This window comes from Trachurus trachurus, assembly GCF_905171665.1.
Source record: "Trachurus trachurus genome assembly, chromosome: 5".
Taxonomy (NCBI): Eukaryota; Metazoa; Chordata; class Actinopteri; order Carangiformes; family Carangidae; genus Trachurus; species Trachurus trachurus.
Window position 1 is genome coordinate 11,411,281 of NC_139896.1, and position 23,853 is coordinate 11,435,133.

General features: G+C 41.1%; 1 protein-coding gene across 1 annotated transcript; it reads right to left on the reverse strand.

Moving 5' to 3' along the window:
* Positions 1-443: 443 nt before the first annotated feature.
* On the reverse strand, positions 444-22,835 carry tafa4b (TAFA chemokine like family member 4b; the record flags this gene model as incomplete). The annotated part of the gene is made up of 4 exons (XM_083972343.1): positions 444-632; positions 2,897-3,021; positions 13,622-13,777; positions 22,721-22,835. The coding sequence occupies 4 exons, from the start codon at positions 22,833-22,835 to the stop codon at positions 621-623; spliced, it is 408 nt and encodes a 135-aa protein (XP_083828469.1). The 3' UTR covers positions 444-620.
* Positions 22,836-23,853: the final 1,018 nt, after the last annotated feature.

The following is a 23,853-nucleotide window of genomic DNA, read 5'->3' on the forward strand; positions in this document are numbered from 1 at the left end:
TAATATGTTGTTATGATCCTACACTGCAATTCCTAATTAGAACTGCAAAATGACTCTCGCAAAACAGTCTTCATGGTAGTGACTTGACCCACAAGAGCAATTTGATGCTAATTTGCTATTTGCTAGTTATGAGCTGCTATCGCTTTAATTTCCACCAAATCATCTCCGCTGTCTCCAGTATAAGCTCTACATATTGACAACACTTCTGGACTGTATCCAGCAGCACTCTAAGCACAGTTTTAGTCTGTAGTTCACTTCTCACACTCATCCACAAATGCTTTGTTGAAATATATACTTTGAAATGCTTAATCAGTGTCTAAAATTGACCTTTGTTGATCAATCCACACATTGTCCATTATTGGGAAACAACAGTCCACTTGTTTCCTTATGTACCCTGGGTGTCCATTACTGTGGTCCGTTGTCCTTGACCAGCAAACTGTATATGCTGTGTGTGTGGGTCCATGTAGCCAAGTGTACATAGTTTCTGATGAGTACGTTTTATCCCATTGTTTTGTGATGGAAAGCCTGACAGCGGTCCTTCCCTTGATATTTTTCCCCATCGTACAAGTAAATATGTGTGAGTCATCCATCCTCTTCCTCGTGGCTCAACGGCTCTCTTGCTATCGTGTGACCTAAAAAGGAAACAATACCACAGATGAGAGGATAAAATCAGTGTCATAGAGACAAGTAATACCAGGGAGCAACTCTGTCCCACTCCAACACTCAGTGGTTGAAAGTTTCCATTTCAAAGAGCCCATCAAGGGTCAGAGGAAGATACTCTAAATCAAAGCATTTTCTCGCTATTTCTGGCTTGATGTCCTTTTCATTGGGTTGAAAATGTTTTGTTTTGCAGTCTAGCTGTCTGACTGATTGCAGGGAACAGCACTGTGTCAGCTGGATTTCACATGTCTTGAAACTGAAATGGTTTGTTTACACTTGGGCAGTAAGTTGAAGGCGTATAATTGGAGATGTAAAGAGTTTGTTCTTCATAAGCACACCCCATCCAATGTGCAGTTATAATCAACAGACATGCTCATAGCATATTTAAAAAACGTTATTTCCAGTTCCACTCGTGCAATTTCTGCAAATGTTTTACCATAGAGCCAGGGGTATGAAATGGGACATGTGAAAATATGTATCTCATGGTGCAGTGTCTTTGCTTTTCCTTGTTAAAAAAAAAAGTCTTCTGGTGCCTCAGTCAAGCAATCTATGCATCTTTCTACAACACACCTACGCTGCGTGGGAGTGAAAGAGAGCCGGACAGATACAAATCATGGTGGTGAATGAGACGCTGAGGCGGTGAAAGGAGGTCATGGATAGAAAGAGAGATGCAGGATAAAGAAGAGAGACACAGAGAAAGCGAGAGAGAAAAGGGCCTTGCGAGCAGTTGCCAGGGAATCGATGTCTCATTGCAACTATCTTCAGTGACATCTGCCACCAAGTCTCCAAGTAACTGCTCTCCGGTCCCAAAGCACCTTGCAAATGCACAATTAATGTCCACTGATGCAGTCAGCCATTGGTTCCTCGGCCCTCTCTCAGCTGATCGGCTAGTCAGACATGGGGGGGGAGGGGCTGGTGGGGGTGGTGGGGACAAAATAGAGAGAAAGGGAGAAGAAGAGAGATGGCAACATGTAACAGAATGAGGATAATTGCACCTATCAGTCCCAGAGTTGGTGTTAGGCCCAGGGTCATTAATTCCACTGCCTGTGACGGAGCCCAGTGGTGCCTCTGTTTCTCAGTCTATCCCACTCACCAATTTAATTATGACTCTTAATTGTAAAGCCTCAGTGGAAGGCCCTAGCCATAATGCATTCTAATGAATGCAACAGATGTTGTGCTGTTATGCCATCTCTCGAGCAATTACTCTTATGGCGCCTGCACCGCTTCCCACACAACTGTTTCCCTTTTTATATTTCACCTGTAAATAAACTGCACCTGCTCCATCCCACAACACGCACCCTGGCATAGACATACACATACCCCAGTCGTCAGTCCCGCAAATTAACTTTCACACTTCAACAGTTTACAAAGGGCCATGAAGGACCCTCATTTAAATCAATTCATCTCATCTGAATAGTGTCAATTGACATGGTATCACACAGTGGTGGTGAGGGGGAACAGAGTGTACAGAGGTGTTGTGTTTTCTCCATCACTTCTGTTTCTTTTTCACTCTTGCCTGAGGAGACACCGTTAGAGGAGATTAACAAGTGTGTCTCACTGGGGGACTGACTTGTTCATTAGTTCTGTATTTTCTTTGTAATATTTATTGATATTTGTAATTAGTGCTTAAATTAGGCTGCGCTCATTTGAGGGCATCTTGAAGATTCAAATAAGCATTGTTTACAGTAATATCTCTAATTTGCTTTGTAAGCGCTGCTGAGGTTCTTCCTTTTCTTATAAAGTCATATGCAGTATTAAAAATAGTAATAAGAGCCATAGTTGAAAGTTTGTTTACCAGACACTAATTGAGACAAGTTGTTTCCCAGAAAAATAATTCAATTGAAGATCAAGGTCAATTCTAACTACATCAAATGTTATTCAAGTTAGAAGATGTTCAGTAATACATTTATTTATTCTTTCTGGACATAACATCTTTCTCAGGGGATTTTTTTTCAATGAGAAGACTGGTATGGGTGTATGCTTTGTTGTTACCTACAAATATCAAAGCTTTTGTAATAATTGGGCTTAGCTGGATATACATGTGGGTGACACTGCAGGAGCATCAAAAACAGCAGAGGCACCACATGCATGCAATAGAGTGCCATTTGTGAAGTGACACGTATATAATGTACATCAGGGTCAGTATTAATTACACTGACAAGCCAATGTTGAGACAGGGATGCAAAGAGGTGGGTGCATTTACAAAGTGCCAAACAAAGGCAGGCAGTCCTCTCACCTTGGTGGTTTTGACTTTGTTGCCAGTGCTGCAGGACCAGCCAGTCAGGTCAGGCAGGACCTTACACTCCTCCCCATCCATACACGGCTGCATCTGGCACCACCACTTCTGGGCTACAATGGAGGCTGAAGTATCAAATGGAGATTTGGGGAAAAAGAAAGATAGCTGGTTAGGTTACTGAAACAATATGATGAAAAGCAAAGAATCAAAGACAAAGGCCTGGAACAGACATATAAAACAGCTACTGAGTAAAAAGAAACATGACAGCTCAGTAACTTGTAATTTACTACATACAACCATATACACCGGTTTTACTTTCACAGTGATAAGGTAACAGGTGCTGTCCATGGTGCTGATCCAGCAGCTGGGACTGCAGTGGGATCAGCACCATGGATAGCGCTTATACTACTAAACACTGCAGTTCTGTTCAGTTCTACAGTTTCTCTAAGAAGCTGTGTGTTTTCATCTGTAATATGATTACTGTGATTTTCACATGAGCTCAAATGCATAGCAGTTACCTTTTTTCATTTTAATCAGATTAATGTAATCCCTCAAAATGTGATCTTAAACCCTGTGTGGAATGGGTAAGTCTAGCATCCATAAGAGGACAAAAAATAGAAAGAACAGGGGAAATATGACACAAACTTCACTGTCAAGCTTAGGCATCGTTTAAGGAGATAATACAAGTCCCCTGACTATGCTGGATGTAACCAATCAGATGTCACAAGCCTGTAATGTGGTGAACGTATGTTGGTTTTTTCAATTGTGCAGATGTGTGAGATGCTTCCTATACTTAAAATGCAATTAGTACTTAATTTCCCAATTGTCTGTGGTATAATCAGGGAAACACACAGCACAGCCAGTGAACCAATGAGTATTATTGCTATTGCATAATTCAAATAGTAAGAACAGCATTATGATGAGGGTAACCACTTAAAACAGATGCATTTAAGACAAGAAACACAAATGTCTCTGATTGGTGTATGGTTTCCAGGCCTGTTTTGAAATGGCCATGTCTCTCTCATTCTATGAAATAGTGTGAAAAACAGATGATAAATTATAGCTGCTGCGCAGCAATGGTCGGGGCCGGGCAATTTCAGGCAAAATTAGGCAATTTGAAAGTGAAAGTTCCAAAGCTGTAGCACATATGGTTGATTTGTTATGAATTTTCAAAGTTTTGAAATTTAGAGGCTTGCAGTATTGCCACCATCAAGACTATTGTCTTGTGTTTCAAATTGAGGACATCTGGCATTTTGATCTGTCATCATCATCACTCTAGCTGGGGCTTGAACTCACAACCTCTGACACCAAGAACCAGCTTCTAAGTCACTCAACGGCAGAAGCAAAACCTCCTAGAAGCAGTTGTCAAGGCAGATTTCACAAATTGTCAAAATATCAGAAATACTGTTTTCTAAATAAAAGTCTGATTTTACAATACATAAATTGCATTTTGACAGCATGGAAATGTTGGTGATTTGTTTTTAATGATAAGTGTTTTGCTTCATAAGAGAAAATCTGATGTTTAAAAATGCCACTCTTACGTTGACTGCAGTTGTTCCCATGAGAGCAGAATTCAAAATGTTTTCAAAAATTCAGTTTTTAAAATTCTGATATTTGCCAAACTTCATCAACCACGTCTCCAAAATATTGTAAAATGTTTTCAGGAAGATTGAAAATGTACTTAGCAAGAATTGGATGGTATGTTTACAGTAGTGTTTACAGTCAAACATTTTCATGCACTGTAGGCTCAATTTTTGATAAATTGTTCTGCTGGTCAGTGCAAATCACGAGAGATTTGCACTGACACAAGAAGAGCAGTGAACTGAGACACTGGGAGCTTCCGCTACAAACAAGCTTAAAATATAGACTTGTTTAATTTTTTTCGGAACAATTTCTCATGTCGGGGCTTCAATACAAGAGGGACATTACAGACGAGCAGTATGGAGGTATTTGGATGTTTTTTGGTGTGTCTTTTTGGACGAAGAAAGTTGGTATCCATTGACAACCATTATATGGACAAATACTGCTGCACGGAGCCCCGCTGTAACTCAGAGAAGCCACGGAAGACTCTGAAACTTCTCCCAGCCCTTAGTCCACATGAGGGTGAGTAGATAATGAGTGAAATTTGAATTTTGGGTGAACTATCCCTTTAATCTGGTATTAAACGTAAAGTTTTCTAATGTCTCAGCAGCTGACAATCAAATCTCCGCTGTCTAGAAGACTCCAAACTCATCATCCATCCATACTGCTGTTCAAGTGTGGAGACAGAAAGGGATAAAAGAGGGCATCCATTTCTCAAACTTAATTTAGTTGCAGAATTGACAGTGTTTAAAAGGGAATTTTGATCTCTGGTGACTGTTGTTTCCCACAAAGGAAGGAGATGAGGTGGTATTGGCAGGAAAATGGGCTTTCAACTGCATAATGCAAAAGAACACGGACAAATCCTCTCAAGCATAATGTAAGGAGAAAACACAGTGACTCAGAGAAATAGAGGGAGGAAGACGGGGCTAAATAATAGGTGTTCACCAAGAAAACATCTTTGTAGTGAGGAAATGAGCAGCAAGGGGAACTAAGAGAAGTGGAGAGGGAAGGGTGGGAAGGAAGGCGGCCCTTTGAGGATCACTATCACCGAGTCCGACAAAGCAAGGAGCAGATTTAACAAAGAGAACAGAGAGAGGGAGAGTAACGAACTGAAGCAGAGTGGAAAATAGGCAGCACAAATGCAACACCAGAGACAGGAAGACATATAGTGGGAAGAAGGAGGCCAATGCCAAATTGCAAAGTCACAAAAAAAAACTCTCACAGCTATCACAAGGCATAATGTTGAACACACTGTTATGATGCATGAGCTCAGTGGCAGTAAGCGGTTCTAAAAACCAATGGCTGTGTAATGCTCGTTAATGTGGCCATTATGGTGTCGACGACGGTGCTTTGCGCTGCGAGAGTGTTATTCAGAGCTAATGGGCATGGCCTGTGAGTGCTATTATGGAGTTAGCGTTCCCTGCAGCTTATCTCGTGCTACACTAGGAGGGCGGGGACAGCGTGACACATAAGCACCTGCCCGTCAAGTCGGAAAATGAACAAGGACCAGTTCGTAGTCTGTGATGTCATGGATAGTTCAGACACCGAACAGCACTCAGACACAGGTCTCAACAGGTCAATGATAAAAAGATTACAGAGGTGCTTACAGAGGTACTTAACTGTATGTGCAGCAGTTGATTCTGTGATAATCACCTCTGGGACCATATTTTTCCATGCACTGCTCTGCAGAGCCTGGTGCTGGGTGCGGTCTGGATTCATCCTGCAACTATGACGGCCTAAAAAAGTCTCTTGCTGCAAGACTGTCTTTGAAAAAGTGGTGAGTGAATTTTACTTTAAAGGAAGATGTTGATATATTTGGAAAACATGCTTATTTGGGTTCTTTCCAAGAATTAGGCTACATGAGAAGATTAAGATCCCTCTCATCTGCATGGGGGAAACAGCTGGCTATAGGCTTTGCCCAAAGGATAACAGAGTCCACCTATAGCAACATGTATCATAAAGCCATCCTAATTAGCAGAGACATCATGCCAACTGTTACCCTACGTTTGCAGGCCTTGGCTCAAGCTTCATATTTACCGTACTGTGCAGACTTCGGATCACTGAATTTGCCAACTTTGTCGTGACTGGTTTACACAACTTGTTCATGAGTCACACAGACAACGCCACATGCAGTCATCTTTTCTTGATCAAAGAATACTTGAAATAGCGAAGTTGATTTAAAAAGGAAAATAAACAAGCTACTGTAATTGATGTTTTACAACTTGACATTCCCTGCACTATCCTTCTACCTGTGAACTGTCCATCACATATTCAACAAGTAATCACGAAAATGAAAGATTGTCAGGCCTACAAATAGAAAGAGGACACATATTCTTCAGGTAAAACGTGTGCAACGCATGGGGAACCTCTCAGCCTACATACTGTGATTGCATCAGTCTCATTAAGAGTCTACATTTATATTCACACAAGGTGCATAATGCTAATTAAAAAAGGTTTACAGCTCAGGCACACATTTCATCACAGTTACTATCAGCTCATTACATTGGAATCTGCACTCAGAATGGCTCCCTTTTAAGTTCTCTAAAACTTTCAGCTGAGGGCAAACGTCTAGACGGTGCTTTGCTTAAGGTGCAGGTGATTAGGCAACACAAGGGACTGGGGCTATGTTATTCCCCAGGTCGTCGCCTCGTCTCTGGGGTTCTCTAAATAAGGTCTGTGGAGGTTTTACGCTATGAGGCTGCCTACAGCTCTGTCTCTCTTCCCACTGATCACAACACGTCAGTCCAACACATACCTGATAAATGTCACTCATCTTTACTCCAGTTACGGGTTTTCATTTTTGTTTGTATGTGTGAGCGTGCATGTCAGCTGTATGAGCATCCAACACAGCATCTGCTCTTTTCTTCCTGCACTGCCGCCCGCATTGTCTTTGTAATGTTTGTGACATCAAGTGGACAAAGTTGAAACTGCAGGTCCCCTCATCCACATTTACAATGTGACTTTACATGAACACAGTCGGACTCGTGCACTAATGGTTTAGTCTCTTGTGACTAAATTTGAGCAGGCTTGTTAATTACTGTGACACGTTTGCACACACAGTGCCCTGTTATTTGCCAATCAACGCTTTGCCACCTCCAGCTCTGCAGGTATTTAACAAGAAATGCTTCTTGACAAACAAGATTCCCAATGCAAAAAGATCAAAGCTGATACAGTATCTAGCATTTCTTTGGCTGGGAAAAAAAAGTCTCAAATTCCCACCAAAAGCAGACAAGTTTGCACCGAAAGTGTTTCCCTCGGGAAACAGAAACCTCAAATAAATCTGGTATATTTCACACAATATTAGGGAATAAATTTGGTCTGATCATTTATTTTTCAAACATACTAAAGTGTGAGATGTGAGAAACCACCAGCCAACAAACCAATTGACATGGAAAATGTATTTCATGTGATTAAATTGAGAAGTTATTCAGTTCAAAGGAATTTTCTTCACCTCTAACCCTTTCATCTGAAGTCAGACAAGTCGCATGATAAAGAATAATAGATCAGCCTTTGAAATATATATATATATAAATATATATAATGAAATTCAATGTCTACACATCTCATTGTATCATTGAAAAGTAGCCTGTTTGATGTAAGGGAGGACATACTAATACAATATGTGCACTCAGGCGTGAGAGAGTGTTTGCCCATTAATACTTTACAAAGGCCCTGCCTGAACTCACTCAGTGGAGCAACACAATCCGCAAAAGGGAGTTTACTTTTACTTTGTACGTGTGTGTGTATGTGTGCGTGTGCGTGTGCATCTGCATGTGTGCACGCATAGATGCCTTTGTGTGTTTTGTGTGTGTGTGTACACATGCGGGCGTCCCCACTGTGCAGTAAGTGTCATGCGTAAAAGCAAAATCACAAGCAGGCCTGTGCCCTTGCTCCCAAATCATTACTATTTAAAGGGAAAATGATGTACCTTCACACAAACAAAAACACAAGCACACACAAACACACACACGAGAAGTTGGGGGTGGACCCAGAGGTATGAATACCCTCAGGCATTGTAACTGTTCCACTCAGTGATCCTGGAGTGCAGAGGCAGATGGAGAAAAGCATCCATCTCTTTCTGCAATGATTTACTAACACACTGTGTCTCTGCTCACACAGGTATGCATGACGAGAAAAAACAAGTGGAAAGTGTAGTGGAAAAACTGCCAGAATAAGATTATACATGGTTAGCAGTTACACACACATGTACTATGCACTCACACTCACACTCGCAGGAACAGACTGACAAAATGACACAAAGCATGACATTATGGAGCAGATATTGGAGTAAACAACAGCAGGCTGATGTGCTCTGAAACACTAAACTTGATTTCTTTCCACAGTAATGAAACGGAGTTTGTGTGCCACCATATCTCACACCAAACTGAATCCACTCAACCATTTTTATCAGGTCACTGTGCTCTCCGTCTTTCTCCACCACCAAACAGACTTTAATAGCAATGTCTGTGGAAATATATAAGGCCCTTTATTACTGTAGCAGTGAGCATCGCCACACAGATAGAAATTACAGAAGTAGAAAGTGAACGTGTGTTTGTACACTTGCAAATATAAGTGCTTTTTTTTTTTACGTACAACCTTCTATTACTGTCTACTACATTGATATGTATGTGCCGTTAAAAGCACAGAAGTTCATTAAATGTCACAAATAATTAAAGGTTGAGATTCAGCAGTACATTAAGAGGTTCTATTTAGCTGTGCAAGTATCTGCTGCAATATATTTTATAAATTGCGCTATACACATACATGTAGTGAAAATTATGATGTTCTGAAAGAGGTCAGTCACCTTACATTCAACTTGCTTGGACATTATGCAATACTTACTTACTTTTACTTTATGAGGAATATTTTAGCAGTAAGCAATTCCCCACACATTGTACAAGAGGAGCTGTCTTTTTTAGAACACAGTACAGATTTCCATTCGCTCCCAGGAGGTGCACACAAACCCAAACCATAGCCAACGCTTTCCTAACTAAAGCTATGAGCTTAACTTAACTTGGCAGAATCCCAATTGAGACAAAAGCAGTTTATTTATCCTGAATGCCGCTGCAGTGAAACCAAACACATTACTTTTCTTCACTTAGACAAGTACTGCATTCTTTAAAAATGTGTCCCCATGTGAAAAACAGACACACAACACACCTGTTTTTGTCGGCTATTGTCAATTCTACCTCTGAAAACGCACTTAGATTCAGATATACCTTACAGTAGTATCTATTTAGCATTTGTTTTCCAAGTAGGAGTATTTACAGCACTAACTCTTCACTCACACACAGCACTACAACCACTAACTATGATAGAAGATAAAAAAAGAAGTGATATCATAATTATATACACAAACACACACAAACATATATATATTTATATAATGATGAATGGGGTTGGCTTGAAAAAGTTTGCCTCACTGGGGCCCATGCAGCAGCCAGTAATGGGACCTGCAACCATTTACTCCTCTTTCAGTCGGCATCAATAATGAAACTCCATTTACACTAAGGCTTTCCTACAAAGGCTGACTACTGAGAGGGGTTCTCTCCTTCCATCAGTGCTCAAGCCTAAAAAGGTGAGAGGAGCGTGAGTGGGTGTGTGTGTGCACCGAACAGTGTTTGTGTGAGTAAAACAGTGTTGGAGGAGGTGAGATCTTTTGTAACTGTGAACTCAGAGGTCAAGCATGACTCATGAGATAAGTGCTGCTGAGCTCTGGATTTGGAAGTGAGAGATGTTGCGACTCAGAGGTGAGATCTGAATAGGAAATTAGAAAACCATGTGACTGGTGTGAGGGAGGATCTGAGCTGTGTGTGTTTATGTGTGTGTAAGTGCGTGTGCTGTGTGTTTCCACTGGAGGAAAGACAAGAAGTGATTGAGGCGATCAAAAAGAAGTGCATTCGGTTACGCAGTAATAACTGTCAGTCAATTCGTTTCTCATCATTCCTTCCTCTTAGCAAACTATAGACCCACTAAGTCTTTGAAGTGAACAAACAAAAGCAAAGCATCAGGGCAATGCCTATTCCGAGAGGTTAGCAAAGTTTCAAATGATTCCTTATTTATCCCAACTTTCATTACAAAGCCAATCATCTTTGCTCTGGTTGCCTGATTTTATCATTATCAAGCAATTGTTCCCATCTAGGAACTCATCAAAGAGGTTAAATAACAAATCTACCTTCTTATTGGGTGAAAATAGTGTTGAAATGAACTAGCAGGTATGTTTTTGACAGAGTCATTTGAATGGGAAAAGCACCGTCTACTGGCCACATGCAGGAATAGCAACACAATGGATGAAGTCAGAAGTGATTCAACAAGACATGTAAAGATGTGAGATTTGTTGGTTTCATTTCAAAAGAAAGAAATTAAGTGACAGTGAGAGTGAAACAAAAAATAGAAATAGTAAATTAACCATAATGTTGTGTTTTGGAGTACAGGAGACCATGGACCTTTGTTTTAAGCACAATGAACATATCAACATTTTGCACTTTCATTCTACCTGTGCACAGTGTGTCCTACTGGTCGGATGTGCATTTAACAAACTATTACTGGTATTATCATTTTTATTATTATTATCCTCGTTACATTTTGACCAACAAAAGTCCACAACAGAGCAGAGGCAGATTGAAAACATGGAATAATAAATAGATTTTTATACATTCATGAGTAGGAATGATTCTTTGGTGAATAAGCCCATGTAACATATAAAGCATGAACTATTTCATGGTCATCTCCACATTTCAGCACCTTCATCAAATGTGCAGGCCTCGTCTGTGGAGAGGTGATGGATTTACATTTCAGCACCTCTCGTACATACAGTGTTGAGTGTTTGATATGCTCCGACAATTTTTTTTTAAAACGCTGGAAAAAATGGGGGAAATCGTGTGATTGTTGTTATTCTTGCACAAATGAGGTCAGAGAGTCAATGTCAATGTCAAGCCAACGTCTACAGAAAGTTGTTGTTTTAGCGTTGCTGTTTTAATAATTACTATATTGTGTGTCAGTCTCCACTCCACAAACGGTGGATGAGGCCCTCTTACCAAATCCTTGTGGAGTTTTAGTAAAAAAGCAACTGGACTTATTCTCTTCTTCTCTTCCGTCCAGTTGCTTTTTTACTAAAACTCCACAAGAATAAAATGACCTGGATGACTGAGAACCTTCACGGACATCTTACCAAATCATTCTTATTCTTATACTTCCTACATTAGGATGAGTATGTGCTATTGCTTTATTCTCATAGGACATGAACAGTGATTCTGATCAACTCCCAAGTGTGAGAAAATCCTCTGTGTCGTTCAGGTCTCTGAGTGTGTAGAATCAGTTTCCACCCCCTGGCTGACCCTAACAGTTTGAATAACCCATGTGTCTCGAGATTCTCTGGCACCACTCATGTATGAGACAACTATGTATTTTGCTCTGGTAGGGGGCTAATACAGCATGATTGGATCGGGTTGGCTGACACACTGTGTGTGTGTGTGTGTGTGTGTTTGTGATCTCAGCGGAGCGTCTGCAGATGATAGGGGTCACTGACACTGCTTGTTTCTTGCTGGGCAGGAGCTCTCAGCGTGGACAAACGGGTGGAACAAGGGGTCTATGAAAACGACACGCAGCTTTCATCTATCATAACAACACTCACACATATACAGCATGTGTTAAGAGACACAAACACATTGCCACATGGCACAGTATGCATGCTGTGGATGTGTGAACAGAATTCAATGATATTTCATGATCTGCTCTTTTTTCTCTCTACCCAATACATATTACATGACTTCTTTTAATTATTGACGCAACATCATGCCAACATATTACTGGATTTGATGATTTCTCCCAAAACCTCCCTCTTGCCAGTGTTTGGGTTATCATCCAAATGTTATGTCTTGACCTATAAAAGTCATCATAAGAAAATATTTTCTCTATCACCATCTGCCATGTACTCTGGTGGCCCAACCACATACGAAATGAAATGCTGTCCCAAATAAAATCAGCTCCTTTAAACCGCAGTTTAAATTTCCACTCTTGAGGCCGAGGCTTTCTCAGCCAACAGCTGTCGTACATTTGCTTCTCCTTTCATACAGCACGAGGGAATAAGGAAGGCAAGGAGACACTGTTGGCTGGGCTTCAATTACCTGCATTAGTGGCTTTAACCTTTCATGTTACGTGATCTCCTCGGGACACGATGAACCACAGACTGCTGGACTAGCAGGGCAGACTGTACAGCTCCACTAGACAGAATTTTACACAAAACCATATTTAACCCCCTTTTCTAAGTGCTCCAGTGGCATTTTGAAACATTAAAAAGCAATCAACAATTAAGTGTGACTTATTGAGAGCCTGTCTCACCCCCACTGAGGCTGAGAGAGGATATTTTCTCACCCATGGTGTGTTTCTTTGTTCAAAGGGGTTCAGAAAGGACATGCCTTATTTTTCCATCAGCTTTCATGTTTTCAGCTACCATTAAAACGCTTAGCTCTGTTTGTGATACAAGTAGCGCAGTGTATTCCTGTTTGTGTGATTTAAAAAAAGATGAATTAAAAAAAGAATAATTTCCTGAACAGAATGCAACCTGACAATTATTTTACAAAAAGCATGGCCTAATTATTGATGTTACTAATATCTCACAATGTGCAGTACATCAGTCATTATAAAAACATGTTGTGCAGCCAAGGACTTGTGCAAAGGTGCAAAGCCACATTTTGAACTCCAGTCATGTTTCCAACAGATACCAAACAGGTGCAGCAGAACTGACCCTGCTGCAGAGATGTGTGGGAAAGTGAACAAAATAATGCACCAAGACATCTCAAATCTTTCTCTTTGATTTAGTGATGCAGCCATGGATACACAACATGTTTTTCCTGTCTCCAGGTATCATATAGATTTCATGAAGACTTGAATGGGTTCATATGAATATAGAAAATGTTTTCATACAGAGGGATCTTTATAGCCTCCTCAGGGTCAATTTAATGATGAGTATAACCAGACTAGATATCCAAAAATGAAAGTGAAATGAAATTATGACTGACTGCAGTTGGTTTAAATTTCCAGATTTTAGACATGAGGTGCCAAAAATGTGTTTGGGTGATGGGGCCGCAAGTTTTACACAAGGATATATAATACACAGAGTGACACCCAGGTTTTTTTTTTTACCTTCCACACATGAAGGTCTGGCTCTGGTGGTGCCAGCAACCTGCCCCGGGAAACAGGAACACTTGACGGTTTGAGAACGCTCTTCAATCTTATTCTTATTACAGCAGCGATGGATGGCCACCACCTCGCATGTCCCCTGCTTCACCTGGTACGAAACTGTGAGAAAGAAGAGAAAAAGGAGGGGATGGAGATTATTTATTTAATATTCATAGACTCTCTTATTTGTGTTTTTATGGTTCATTGTTGCAAAAATGCAGTTTAAACTCAAATAAATTTGAATAAACTAAATAAAAAAAATAAAAAACAATCAAATATACACCAGAACCGCTTCTCTGAAAATTAAACAAATCTGTTGAATTATTTACTTTTGTGTAAACTCTTCAATTTATTCTGGGCTCATAGTCTTTGATTCATAAATAAACACTCTTTAGTGATAGTTTGTTTTTATTCTCAGCCCAGTGCCCTCATTAACATCGTCACAGAGGCAGATCTCTTGTTGTCATTGTGTGCCGGAGAAAAAATGGGAGCAAGACATGTTGAAAAAATAATCATTTCTTTGGACTCTTTTCAGACAAATAAGCCACTTGATCTAAAACAAAGAACAGACATGCACATTTTATCATGTGGTGGAGCAACATACCAACAGAACAGACTTGAATCATTATGGCTTCTGGACGCAGCCCATCACTATTAAAAGTGTGTGAACCCTTCGGCTAATGGCATTAACAAAAGCTAATTTGGAGTCAGCAGTTATCCAACCTGGAGTCCAACCAGCGAAACAAGATTGGAGGTGTGAGTAAGAGCTAATTTGATTGATGAAAAACAATCAAATGTTTTGAATTTGCTGTTCACAAGAAGCATCTGCTGATGTGAAACACGTCTCCTGAAAGAAAGATCTCAGAAGTTGCTGATTTGCATAAAACTGAAAGAGTTACAAAGTGAGTTCAAAGAGTTGATATTCATCAGTCCACAGTTGTGCAAACTGTCTATAAATGGATGATTTAGTTCTGTGGCTGTTCCCTTGTGGAAGTGGGCACCCAGCTGAGAGGACATCAAAAGTACAACACAAATGCTGCTTAGCAATGTAACCAACAGACTCAAAGTAACAGCCAAAGGCTTCAGGTAATTATTGCAGCTGGTTAAAAAAGTCTCTGCTCATCAGTCTATACACAGATCACGGTGTATTAGATAAAGCACAACGTCCTAATACAGGATGTTATGGAGGAAACTACCTATCTCCAAACATAAGTTGAAAAATAAAATGTTGAGCTTGACTTTACGAAGGAGTATTAGGGCCAGCCAAAAAAAAAAAAAAAAGCCAGGCAAGATAAATGAATAAAAGTCGGGCAAAAAAAAAAAAAAATCTGGCAAAATAAAAAAATAAAAATCTGCCACAAGAAAAAAATAAAAAGTTGGGCAAAAAAAACAAAAAAAAAACTGCAGAGGCTTGACCACAGTACCACGACTGCCGGCTCAATGACAGCAGCCGGAGTGTGTACGTCTTGAGAGTGTGAAGGTGATTTTCTTAAGTGGTGCAACTGTAAATCAACTTGATTAATTACCGTATTGTATCTTGTGATACAACATAGGCCTACCCCCACCTCCTCCAAGTTTGTGTGGTTCATCCTCCTGAACAAACCAAGTTTCCAACACAGTCTCTTCAACGTCCTTATACTTATGACCACACCGTATTTATGAGCCCGAGAGAGAACCTCCTTATTACTAAGGCCGATTCTGAAGTGGCCTACAGCTTAATCAAGCATCTGTAGAGGCAGCCATGGCTACTTCCTCAATTTTTTTATTTTATTTTTGTAACTGATGAAACTGAGATTGTTTGAGAAGAACATGCAGCTCTATATGTGGTGTAAAGATCAAACTGCATATTAACATGAAAGAATGCTGCAGGTGAAGGTTGTGAGGGAGGGAGCATCATGACCGGAGGGTTATTGCTGCCTCTGGGCCTGGACAGCTCAACATTATAGAGAGAATTTATTTCCAAGTTTAACAGGTATTTTACAGGTTGATGTCAGGGTGGCTATTCACCCTGCTGAAGCTCAGTAGATGCTGGAGGATGCAGCAGGACAATGACTCTAAACAGTGACACAAATCTACTACAGAATGATCAGATAAACAGATCAGACCAGTTGGAGCAGTCCAGTCACAGTCCAGACCATAATGCAATAGAGACACGGTGGAAAGACGGTCACCGATCAAAGCAGAAAACAAAACAGTCACTGCAAAAGCTCCACACACTTGCCACTGTTGCCACACTGATTTTTTTTTATCATGTCTTTGTATTGTCTGTGCATGTTGAGCATGTTTGCATGTGCATTAATGTGTGTTCTTTAAGTCAAATTCTACGTGAGGATAATTGCTTTTCACCTGACATGACACCACCAACACACACACATACACATACGCACGTAGTGTCTAATCTCCCTTGATTATCTCCACACTTCCCTGGGGACCTGGGGCCTGTTTAATTATAACACTCTCCTGGCAGCAACAGGACAGAAGGGCACGTTTAACTTAAAGCAAATTTTAACCCAAAGCTTTCTACGCAGTGACGACATGTGTCTGTATTTGTGTGTGATGCTGCTGATTCTGAAACAATGTGCTTTTAATCTGATTCATTTCTGTTCACACTATTGTTATCCTCACTCCTCCTGTGGGAAATGTGTTTTTGTTAAACAGATCAGCGGTGTCCACAAGCTAAAAGATCAACATGGCTTCACATTGATAAATACAGCTCAGATGGGCATTTTTCTGTAGCAGCTGACATTTTAACTTCACGTGCATGAGGATGCTGCAACGATAATACATGAATAGGCTTACATTGTATGCTTATATGTGTACCGCATAGTATGCTAATGTTACATTCACTCAAGCACTTTAAAGCCACGAATCTCTAAGGGAAGACTGGGTATTTGTGGCCACCTAAAGGAAAACACACCAACCACAAATGTTGGGTAAAATGTTTAGTAAATCTAATCTTTGCTTATGGCTTCTGAAAGGATTCCAGCTGCCTTATCTTCACTCTCAAAGCTTGTTGTGCACTCCTGAGAGTCTCTGGCACCGTTTCCTCCGCACAGCAAACCCTGCTGGCGACATTACTACCTATAAGCCTCTTTACAGCCCTGCAAAAACCTTGGTTATACTGTACCATAAGCTCAGATTTTATTTATGTACGTGACTTTACCCAGACTCCAAAACTTTTCATGCTCAGCTGAATGAGCTTTGCAGGCGGACACAAAAGTCTACGTGCACACACACACACACATGCGCGCACAAACACACACAACTGCAAACACCACAAACGCAGCATGCACACACACTCTGCAGAGGGTTCCATTTCTGCAGGCCATGGCCCCTCTCATCCTTTCTGATTTAAAGTTTGTTTGTTCTCTTCTCTAGAGAGCCCCATCAATGATCCCTGGCTTTCTGAGGGCGCCCCTCCGCTATCATCCCTCCACTTTCATTTCCCTCACTCCTCTGTCTCAGGCTCTCCTGAGGCCGGAGCAGCTGCCAGATTACCCCCCCACATACACACATACATTTGCGCACGCACGCACACACACACTCGCGCACGCAAACACATATAGCCTTTATCTACTGATGGAAATCTAGAATCGAATAAAATAGAGCAGAACTCAGCGGGTGAAGGGATAGGGATATCAGTGAAGCCGTAATCAGAGCTGTAATAATCATATTTTAAGCGCAGATGGGGGAAAAAAAAAAAGTTACGTTCATATACAAACCAAATTTCCCATGTTTTTATCAGACAGTATCATTACTGAAAATTAAATTCACTGTGTAGAGCGGTGACGGGGTAAAAATGGTCAATTGGCCGACCCCCATCGTAGAAACAGGCAGCTTGTTAGTGGGAAAAGGAGATGGGAAGAGAGTCATACAGGAGGAGGAGAAGGGGTGTCACAGGCAGCAGAAAGAACAAAGAGCAGCTCGCCTCTCTCTGGCATAATGAGGTCAGAAGGTTCACAGGTCTCCACTCTTTATTGCCTACATCAGAGCTGGGCCGAGGCTGTTTGTATTTTGAAACTGCAAAGCTTTTGAAGGTGTGTGTGTGTGCATTTGTGTGTGTGAGAGAGAGAAGTTGCTGGTGCAGCCTTCACTTGAGAGCAGCACAACAAACTACATGCAAAAACTAAACACAATGATGATGATTTGTTGCCTCACAACTTTCACTAACTGCAGCAGAATGATGACTAAGATGTGACAAAGATGTGTTCGTTTCTGCAGTATTTCTCAAATGTGAAGGACTTTGTTTCACTTCAGTGAAATTAACAACACCCCCCGAGAAAGTTAAGAGTAAATTAGATCCTGCTGGCAAAAAAAGAGTGAATGTTGTTTTATTCTTCAGTTTTCTGTGGGTGATGGTAGCTGCTTTTCCAATTGCGAGTGCAGACATTAACACTAACCTCAAACTGTGTCTGCACACAAAGCAACAGTGTTATAGTGCATTCTTTAGACGAGAACAAATAAGTTATTCTCCACTGATCTGATCACATTGTGTATCAAAACCTTGTTTGCTTTAATATCAGTGTTTACAAAAAATCAAACATGTTTTTTTTTAGTTTGTGTTTTAACTCTCAGCTTCTGAATCAAAGCTGAAGAAGAAGAAAAACGGTCTTCAATTTTAGTGATGATGTAGAAAAACGTCTTTGTGCGGTGGCTTAAATGTGAGTAAAGAATAAAAATAGTGTAAGCCTCAAATGACAATTTACAGGTATTTTATATCACTGCATCCTGAAAAGGTCAAAATATTCAAGTAATTTCTGAAAAATATAATCAAATCGGGTGCATGAGTTAAAATGTACAAGAGGTTATGTACGTCTATACTTTACAACTTGTGAGTGTGTGCCTGTTCCTATAGGCAGGAATATGCATGTTTGAAGGGGTATCGATGATTTATACCCTTGAGCATCCACGGAATTTAATCAATAAACAGAGGTTACAGAGTCATATGGAGTTTACAGCCAAAATCTATTTAATGTGGGAGAAATCGACTCAGAACCACCCACGCTTGTTGCCCAGAAACAAGCACTGCAAAGCAATTTTGTGTCTTTATTAGAAGCACACTTGTCTAACCATGATATAATGATGGTATTATTAGTGTATAATTGACATGCTTCAACATTGTCTCAGTTTGGAACTGCTGCCAAGTTCACTGCGAGTGTTCATCAGTGGTGAAGCTGTACTGAACTACCTGGGAATAAGTATGAGAACCTCGTGATTTTCTGTAGCAGAGTGTTACTGAGCAGTGATCCATCAGGTCAATATCTACTCTAGCTGTAACAACAACCAACTCCAAATAGAAACTGTGCAAAAGACTGAATTAAAATTATACAAAACCAATGGAAAGTGCCAAACATCAGAGAGTGGACTGAAGTATACTGCAGCTCCACCAGGAGCCCTCTCAGTTTTGTCTTCCCTCCACCAGCCGCTGCTCAGAGTGCCGCAGCCTCTCACCTCATCTGCTTACGATTCATGTGTTGAGCAGTCACCCTCCAGCCATATACACATAATAACAGTGTATCTAATGTCTCAATGTTGCCTTTAAACCATTCTGTTATGGCCATCTCAGTGTAATAGAGCCCAGCACACGCTGAGATGAAAAGACTTCTCAAGCATGGCTAAATGCTTCTATTCCCGCAGCAGGCAAAAGGGAGGTAGGGTGGTGGCGGGGGGTGGCAACAGTAGCTGGGCAGCCAACAAACCAAGCTACCTTGAACTGATGGGTTAGCCGGGCGATTGATGTATTCTGACAGACAAAGGCAAGCAGGAACACTGTGCAATTTATCAAAAGGCTGTGTCTTTCCCCTGTCAATAACTGACAGGCATGTCCACTGCTTTGAAAGGCCAGATATCTAGCAAACCTGACGGAGACGGCAAAGTCAGTGTAGAGGGGACAATACCGTACAAGGAGAGAATGATTTTACACATGTTCCCAAATCCTCTCTATTTTGGAATTTGGGAATATTTGGGAATATATCTCTCCACAATATATTCGCATGCTGCCCCTCTCTTCTGTCCTCTACTCCCCTCAATGTCCTCCTTACCCTGGTCCAGCACAGCCCATCAATCCTCATGACATTATCAGTGTTTAACAGGCCCACATCAGGCCTCACCCAGCTTTATGCTAATTATCATAACAGGTTGTTGGTACGGCTGAGTGCTCAGGTGCAACAAATCTGTTCCCAATAAAACCTGCTCCCTGAGACCTTGGCAGAGCTGGTTTTTCTTTTTGTTTTTTTTTACAGGATGCATCTTGTAAGCATGGCACACATAAGATAGGCTGGAGTTGGGTATGCTTGCTTAAACATGTGCAGACACACATACACATACAGATCTAGTGTAAGATGTGTTTATAACAAACGGGCTGCTCTTTAAAGCATGAATATGGTGTAGCAGACCTTTTGAAAGCAGAAATAGCAGGATACGCAGGTCCTCATGAGTCAGAGTGTCACACAGATACTCCATGAATTCATGAAGACATGTTTCTCCCTTCTCTCTGAGACTGAGAGATATCTTTTGTGATAAACTGTATGTTGAATCAGGGATAAGCAATACATCCAAGGAGCCAAATGTTATGTTTGCTTTTCTAATCGTACTGTAATCAGGCTGTGGAGAGTTGCCATACCCCAGTATAGCAAGACAGTAACTGAAATGTTGGTCTCTCAACTAGTTTCATGTGAAACGAGAAGAAAAAGAAAAAGCGAATTTTAGTGTGAATTCACTGCTAAATTACAAGAGAAACCTGAAGTTTCAATAAGGAACAACATTAAAGGGTAGAGTGCATAATCATTTGTGTTGCATTACTTTGACAGCTCATTCACTGTGCGGCCTGCTTCTGAATTGTTCCTTGTAATTGTTATGAAATAGGGGCGCAGCACTAAATGAATTGCAATAAAGACCTGACAGGTGTGTTAATGTGCATGTTTGCGTTAGGTTGCATAATTTTCTTCGCACCACCGTTCTACTTGTGAGAGGGTCGACTGTGAAAATGGCTGCAAGAGTAATGGGTAGATTAGCAGATCATTTCTGATAGCTGAACAAGATGTGGACCTAGGTATGTTTTTTGTGCATGTGTGTGTGGGTGTGTGCTATTGGCTGCTGAGAGAGACCTGGACTTGCAGGCTCTAGGCAACAGACTTAGAGCAAAGGGCAAAGATTTGTTGGTTTTATTTCTACTCTAAAATAACTACCTATTACTTATACAGTGATGCAAGTCAATGCCAGGCAATATGGGCCCTGAGAATATTAAAGTATAAACTTAAGCCAGTTTATCACGTTTACTCTATATGAATTCAAGATGTATCCAGTACTTTAGGTCAGATTAAAAGCAACGTAAAACAATACTAACTGGTTTTCAGACAGTTGAGGCAACAGCTGCCAGGTAGTCATGTGCTGAGATTACAGAGACACCTTGAGTGAAGAGCACATTTGGTGGCTCATTCTTCTCTCAATCTGCCTCAAATACCCATCAGAGCACTGCTGGGAAATAAAAAAGAAAAAAAAGAAAGCAGGCGCTACTTTTTTTGCACATTTATTTAAAGTGACAACTGTCAGTTATATCATGTGTGCCTGGTTAGTTGACATTCAATCCACCTATTCCCATTATAGATTTGTTTTGAAGTGAGTTTCTGTGAAGTGACAGATTGTCTTTGAGAATGACACTGTCTAAATGAGACTATAAGGAGAAAAAAAAACAAGATATTTCTTGAGGAGCATTTTTTGACCTCTAGAGCCACCATGTGGCAGCAGGTGGTACATCACCAGAAACACAGATCAAACAGATGCCTCACTGACCTGCCAACAAAAACAGCACTTAAGCAGCGAACGTAACTCGCAGTCATTACGTGCAGCCAATTATTTTTCAGCCTCTAACTGCTGCGTGTTTATCTGCTGGTATTCGCCGCCAACAAGTCTTAAACTTCCACTAATTAAAGTAAACCCTCTAATAAAAACCACCAGTTGGTTTGGGAGAGAGTCATCTTGTTTCACAGCACAAGTGAAGTAAGAAGGAGGCGGGTACTCATGCTGACCTTCACAATACACAGGGCCTGCAATTAGTAGTGTCCCTGCCGTAAGCAGACTGCCTCCTCGCCGTCAAAAAGGAAACTAATACCATCACTCACTTGCACAGACTGGGTGCTGGTAGCATTTCTGTGGCACGTAAAGGTCACCTTGCAAAACACGAGCTGCAAGAGCAAAGAAACCCTGAGATAATTAAGGGAATTGTCATAATTAAGTCCGAGGAAGAGGTGACTTGGGAGGTTGTCGCCAACAAATCGAGGCGCAAGAACTTGTGTGACTCAGCACAACTGTCCCTGTAGCCAGCCCTAATGAATTATTAATAAGACTGTATTGGTCATCTTTTGGTTTTGGGGGGGAGGCCTGTCTCCGTGACTTATGGAAATTAAAGATAGAGAATAGATTTAGCTTGTGGGCCTGAATTAAGTCAGCGTTGGCAATGCTTTTCTGTTTGTGTGTGCGTGTGTGTGTGTGTGTTTCTTAGGGAATAGTGGTGCCTTATTTAAGGGTTAGGGGTTTGGGATGTGGGGGTGGTGTGGTCGCAGAGCTATGCATATTAATGCAGGCATTGGCAATTATGAGCTTGAGGATTAGAAGTCATGAACCTACATGGCTTACATGAGACATACATCCTATTTTAAAGCAAAACCCAAACCACAAAGAGCAGGCCGCTTGACGACAGCAGCACCTCTGAACTGCTGAACGTTTGCAACCACTCTGAATAGATCAGATCACACCTACACTGATCTATTTGTGTTGACAGCTCCTGACAGCTTAAGTGCCATTTGTATCTGTTCAGTTTTCGATCACTCAAACTGGGGTATGTTTGCATCCAAGCCCACAACGAGGTCTCGTCTAGATTACATTCTGTCATACTGAGGGACAGAGCAAATTGTTCCCGCTCAGCCCCCTCCTGCAGGACAGGGACGGCTCAGTCAGCGACAGGCTCAGGGAACATGTGTTGTACCTCTACAGTGACAGCGTAATTAACCTCTCATGGTGGTGGAAGGGGAGGGTGGGAGGGGTTCAGAGCAAGACCTGGTGTACCTGTCGGTCCCCGATGGTTACGGCTGCCAGCGGACACCGGGTCAACGCAGAGCATCACCAAGGCAACAAGGAAGACCACCTGCAAAGGCCAAGCTGACCTCCCCCACGGTTTCATCCTAAGAGAGGAGAGAGAGAGGGGCAAAGAGGGAGCAAAGGGGGAGGAAGAGGGCATGAGAGGAGGTCAGGATCAACACACACACAAAAAAAACACACAAAAAGGCAGGATACAGAACAGCACAGCAAACAAAAATATTGCTTTTCGAAACAAGCAGAACGATATAAGAGGTGAGCCAGCAAAGGTCAGAAGAAACGATGACAAGCTGGGGAACAGAGCGGACCTGAGCAAAAATGTCTTCCAGCACAGATACATGTGGCGTAGGCAGAGTGGATACGGCTAAATCACCAGCTGTACCACCAGCATCCTCTTATGCCTGGTATTATTACATTAGGATTAACTCTTCCTAATGTGGGATTAACTCTTCCAATTTTCCAACTTTTCTCCTGGCAGCAGACCATCACAAAAAAGTTAATTGTATGACAAGTTACATCTCTTTCTCTATAAAAAAGTAGCAGAAAAAAAAAAAGTTTCCTGCCGGGGTGTGTGTGTGTGTGTGTGTGTGTGTGTGTGTGTGTGTGTGTGTGTGTGTGTGTGTGTGTGTGTGTGTGTGTGTGTGTGTGTGTGTGTATTGCTTGTTTGTTTCTAACACTGTTGATTTTGTCATTGTTTGCAAACTTGCTCTAGGCCTTATTGTATCTGTTTTCCCTTTCCTTTGTTGTGTATTTGTTTCTATATAATTGAATTTAAGCAATGTGTCCACTCAACAACCAGTAGGAGACATCATGCTTATGCTTCACTTATACTTCAGAAATAAAAAAAACTGGATAAAAACATCTATCACAGCTTCCCCCAACAGTGACGTCTTTGAATATCTTGTGCTAGCCAATCAAAAGTGTTAAGTATATAGGTGTGTATATTAGGCCTATATATATTTATATATGAGCTGATGAAATGAGTGAATGATTTTCTGTTGGGAAACGACCTGAAACAATCAATAATCTAAATAGTGAATGATGAATTTTTTTCTTGATCAAGTAAGCGTTTTAGCTCCGCTGTGGATTGGATGTTGTTGTTC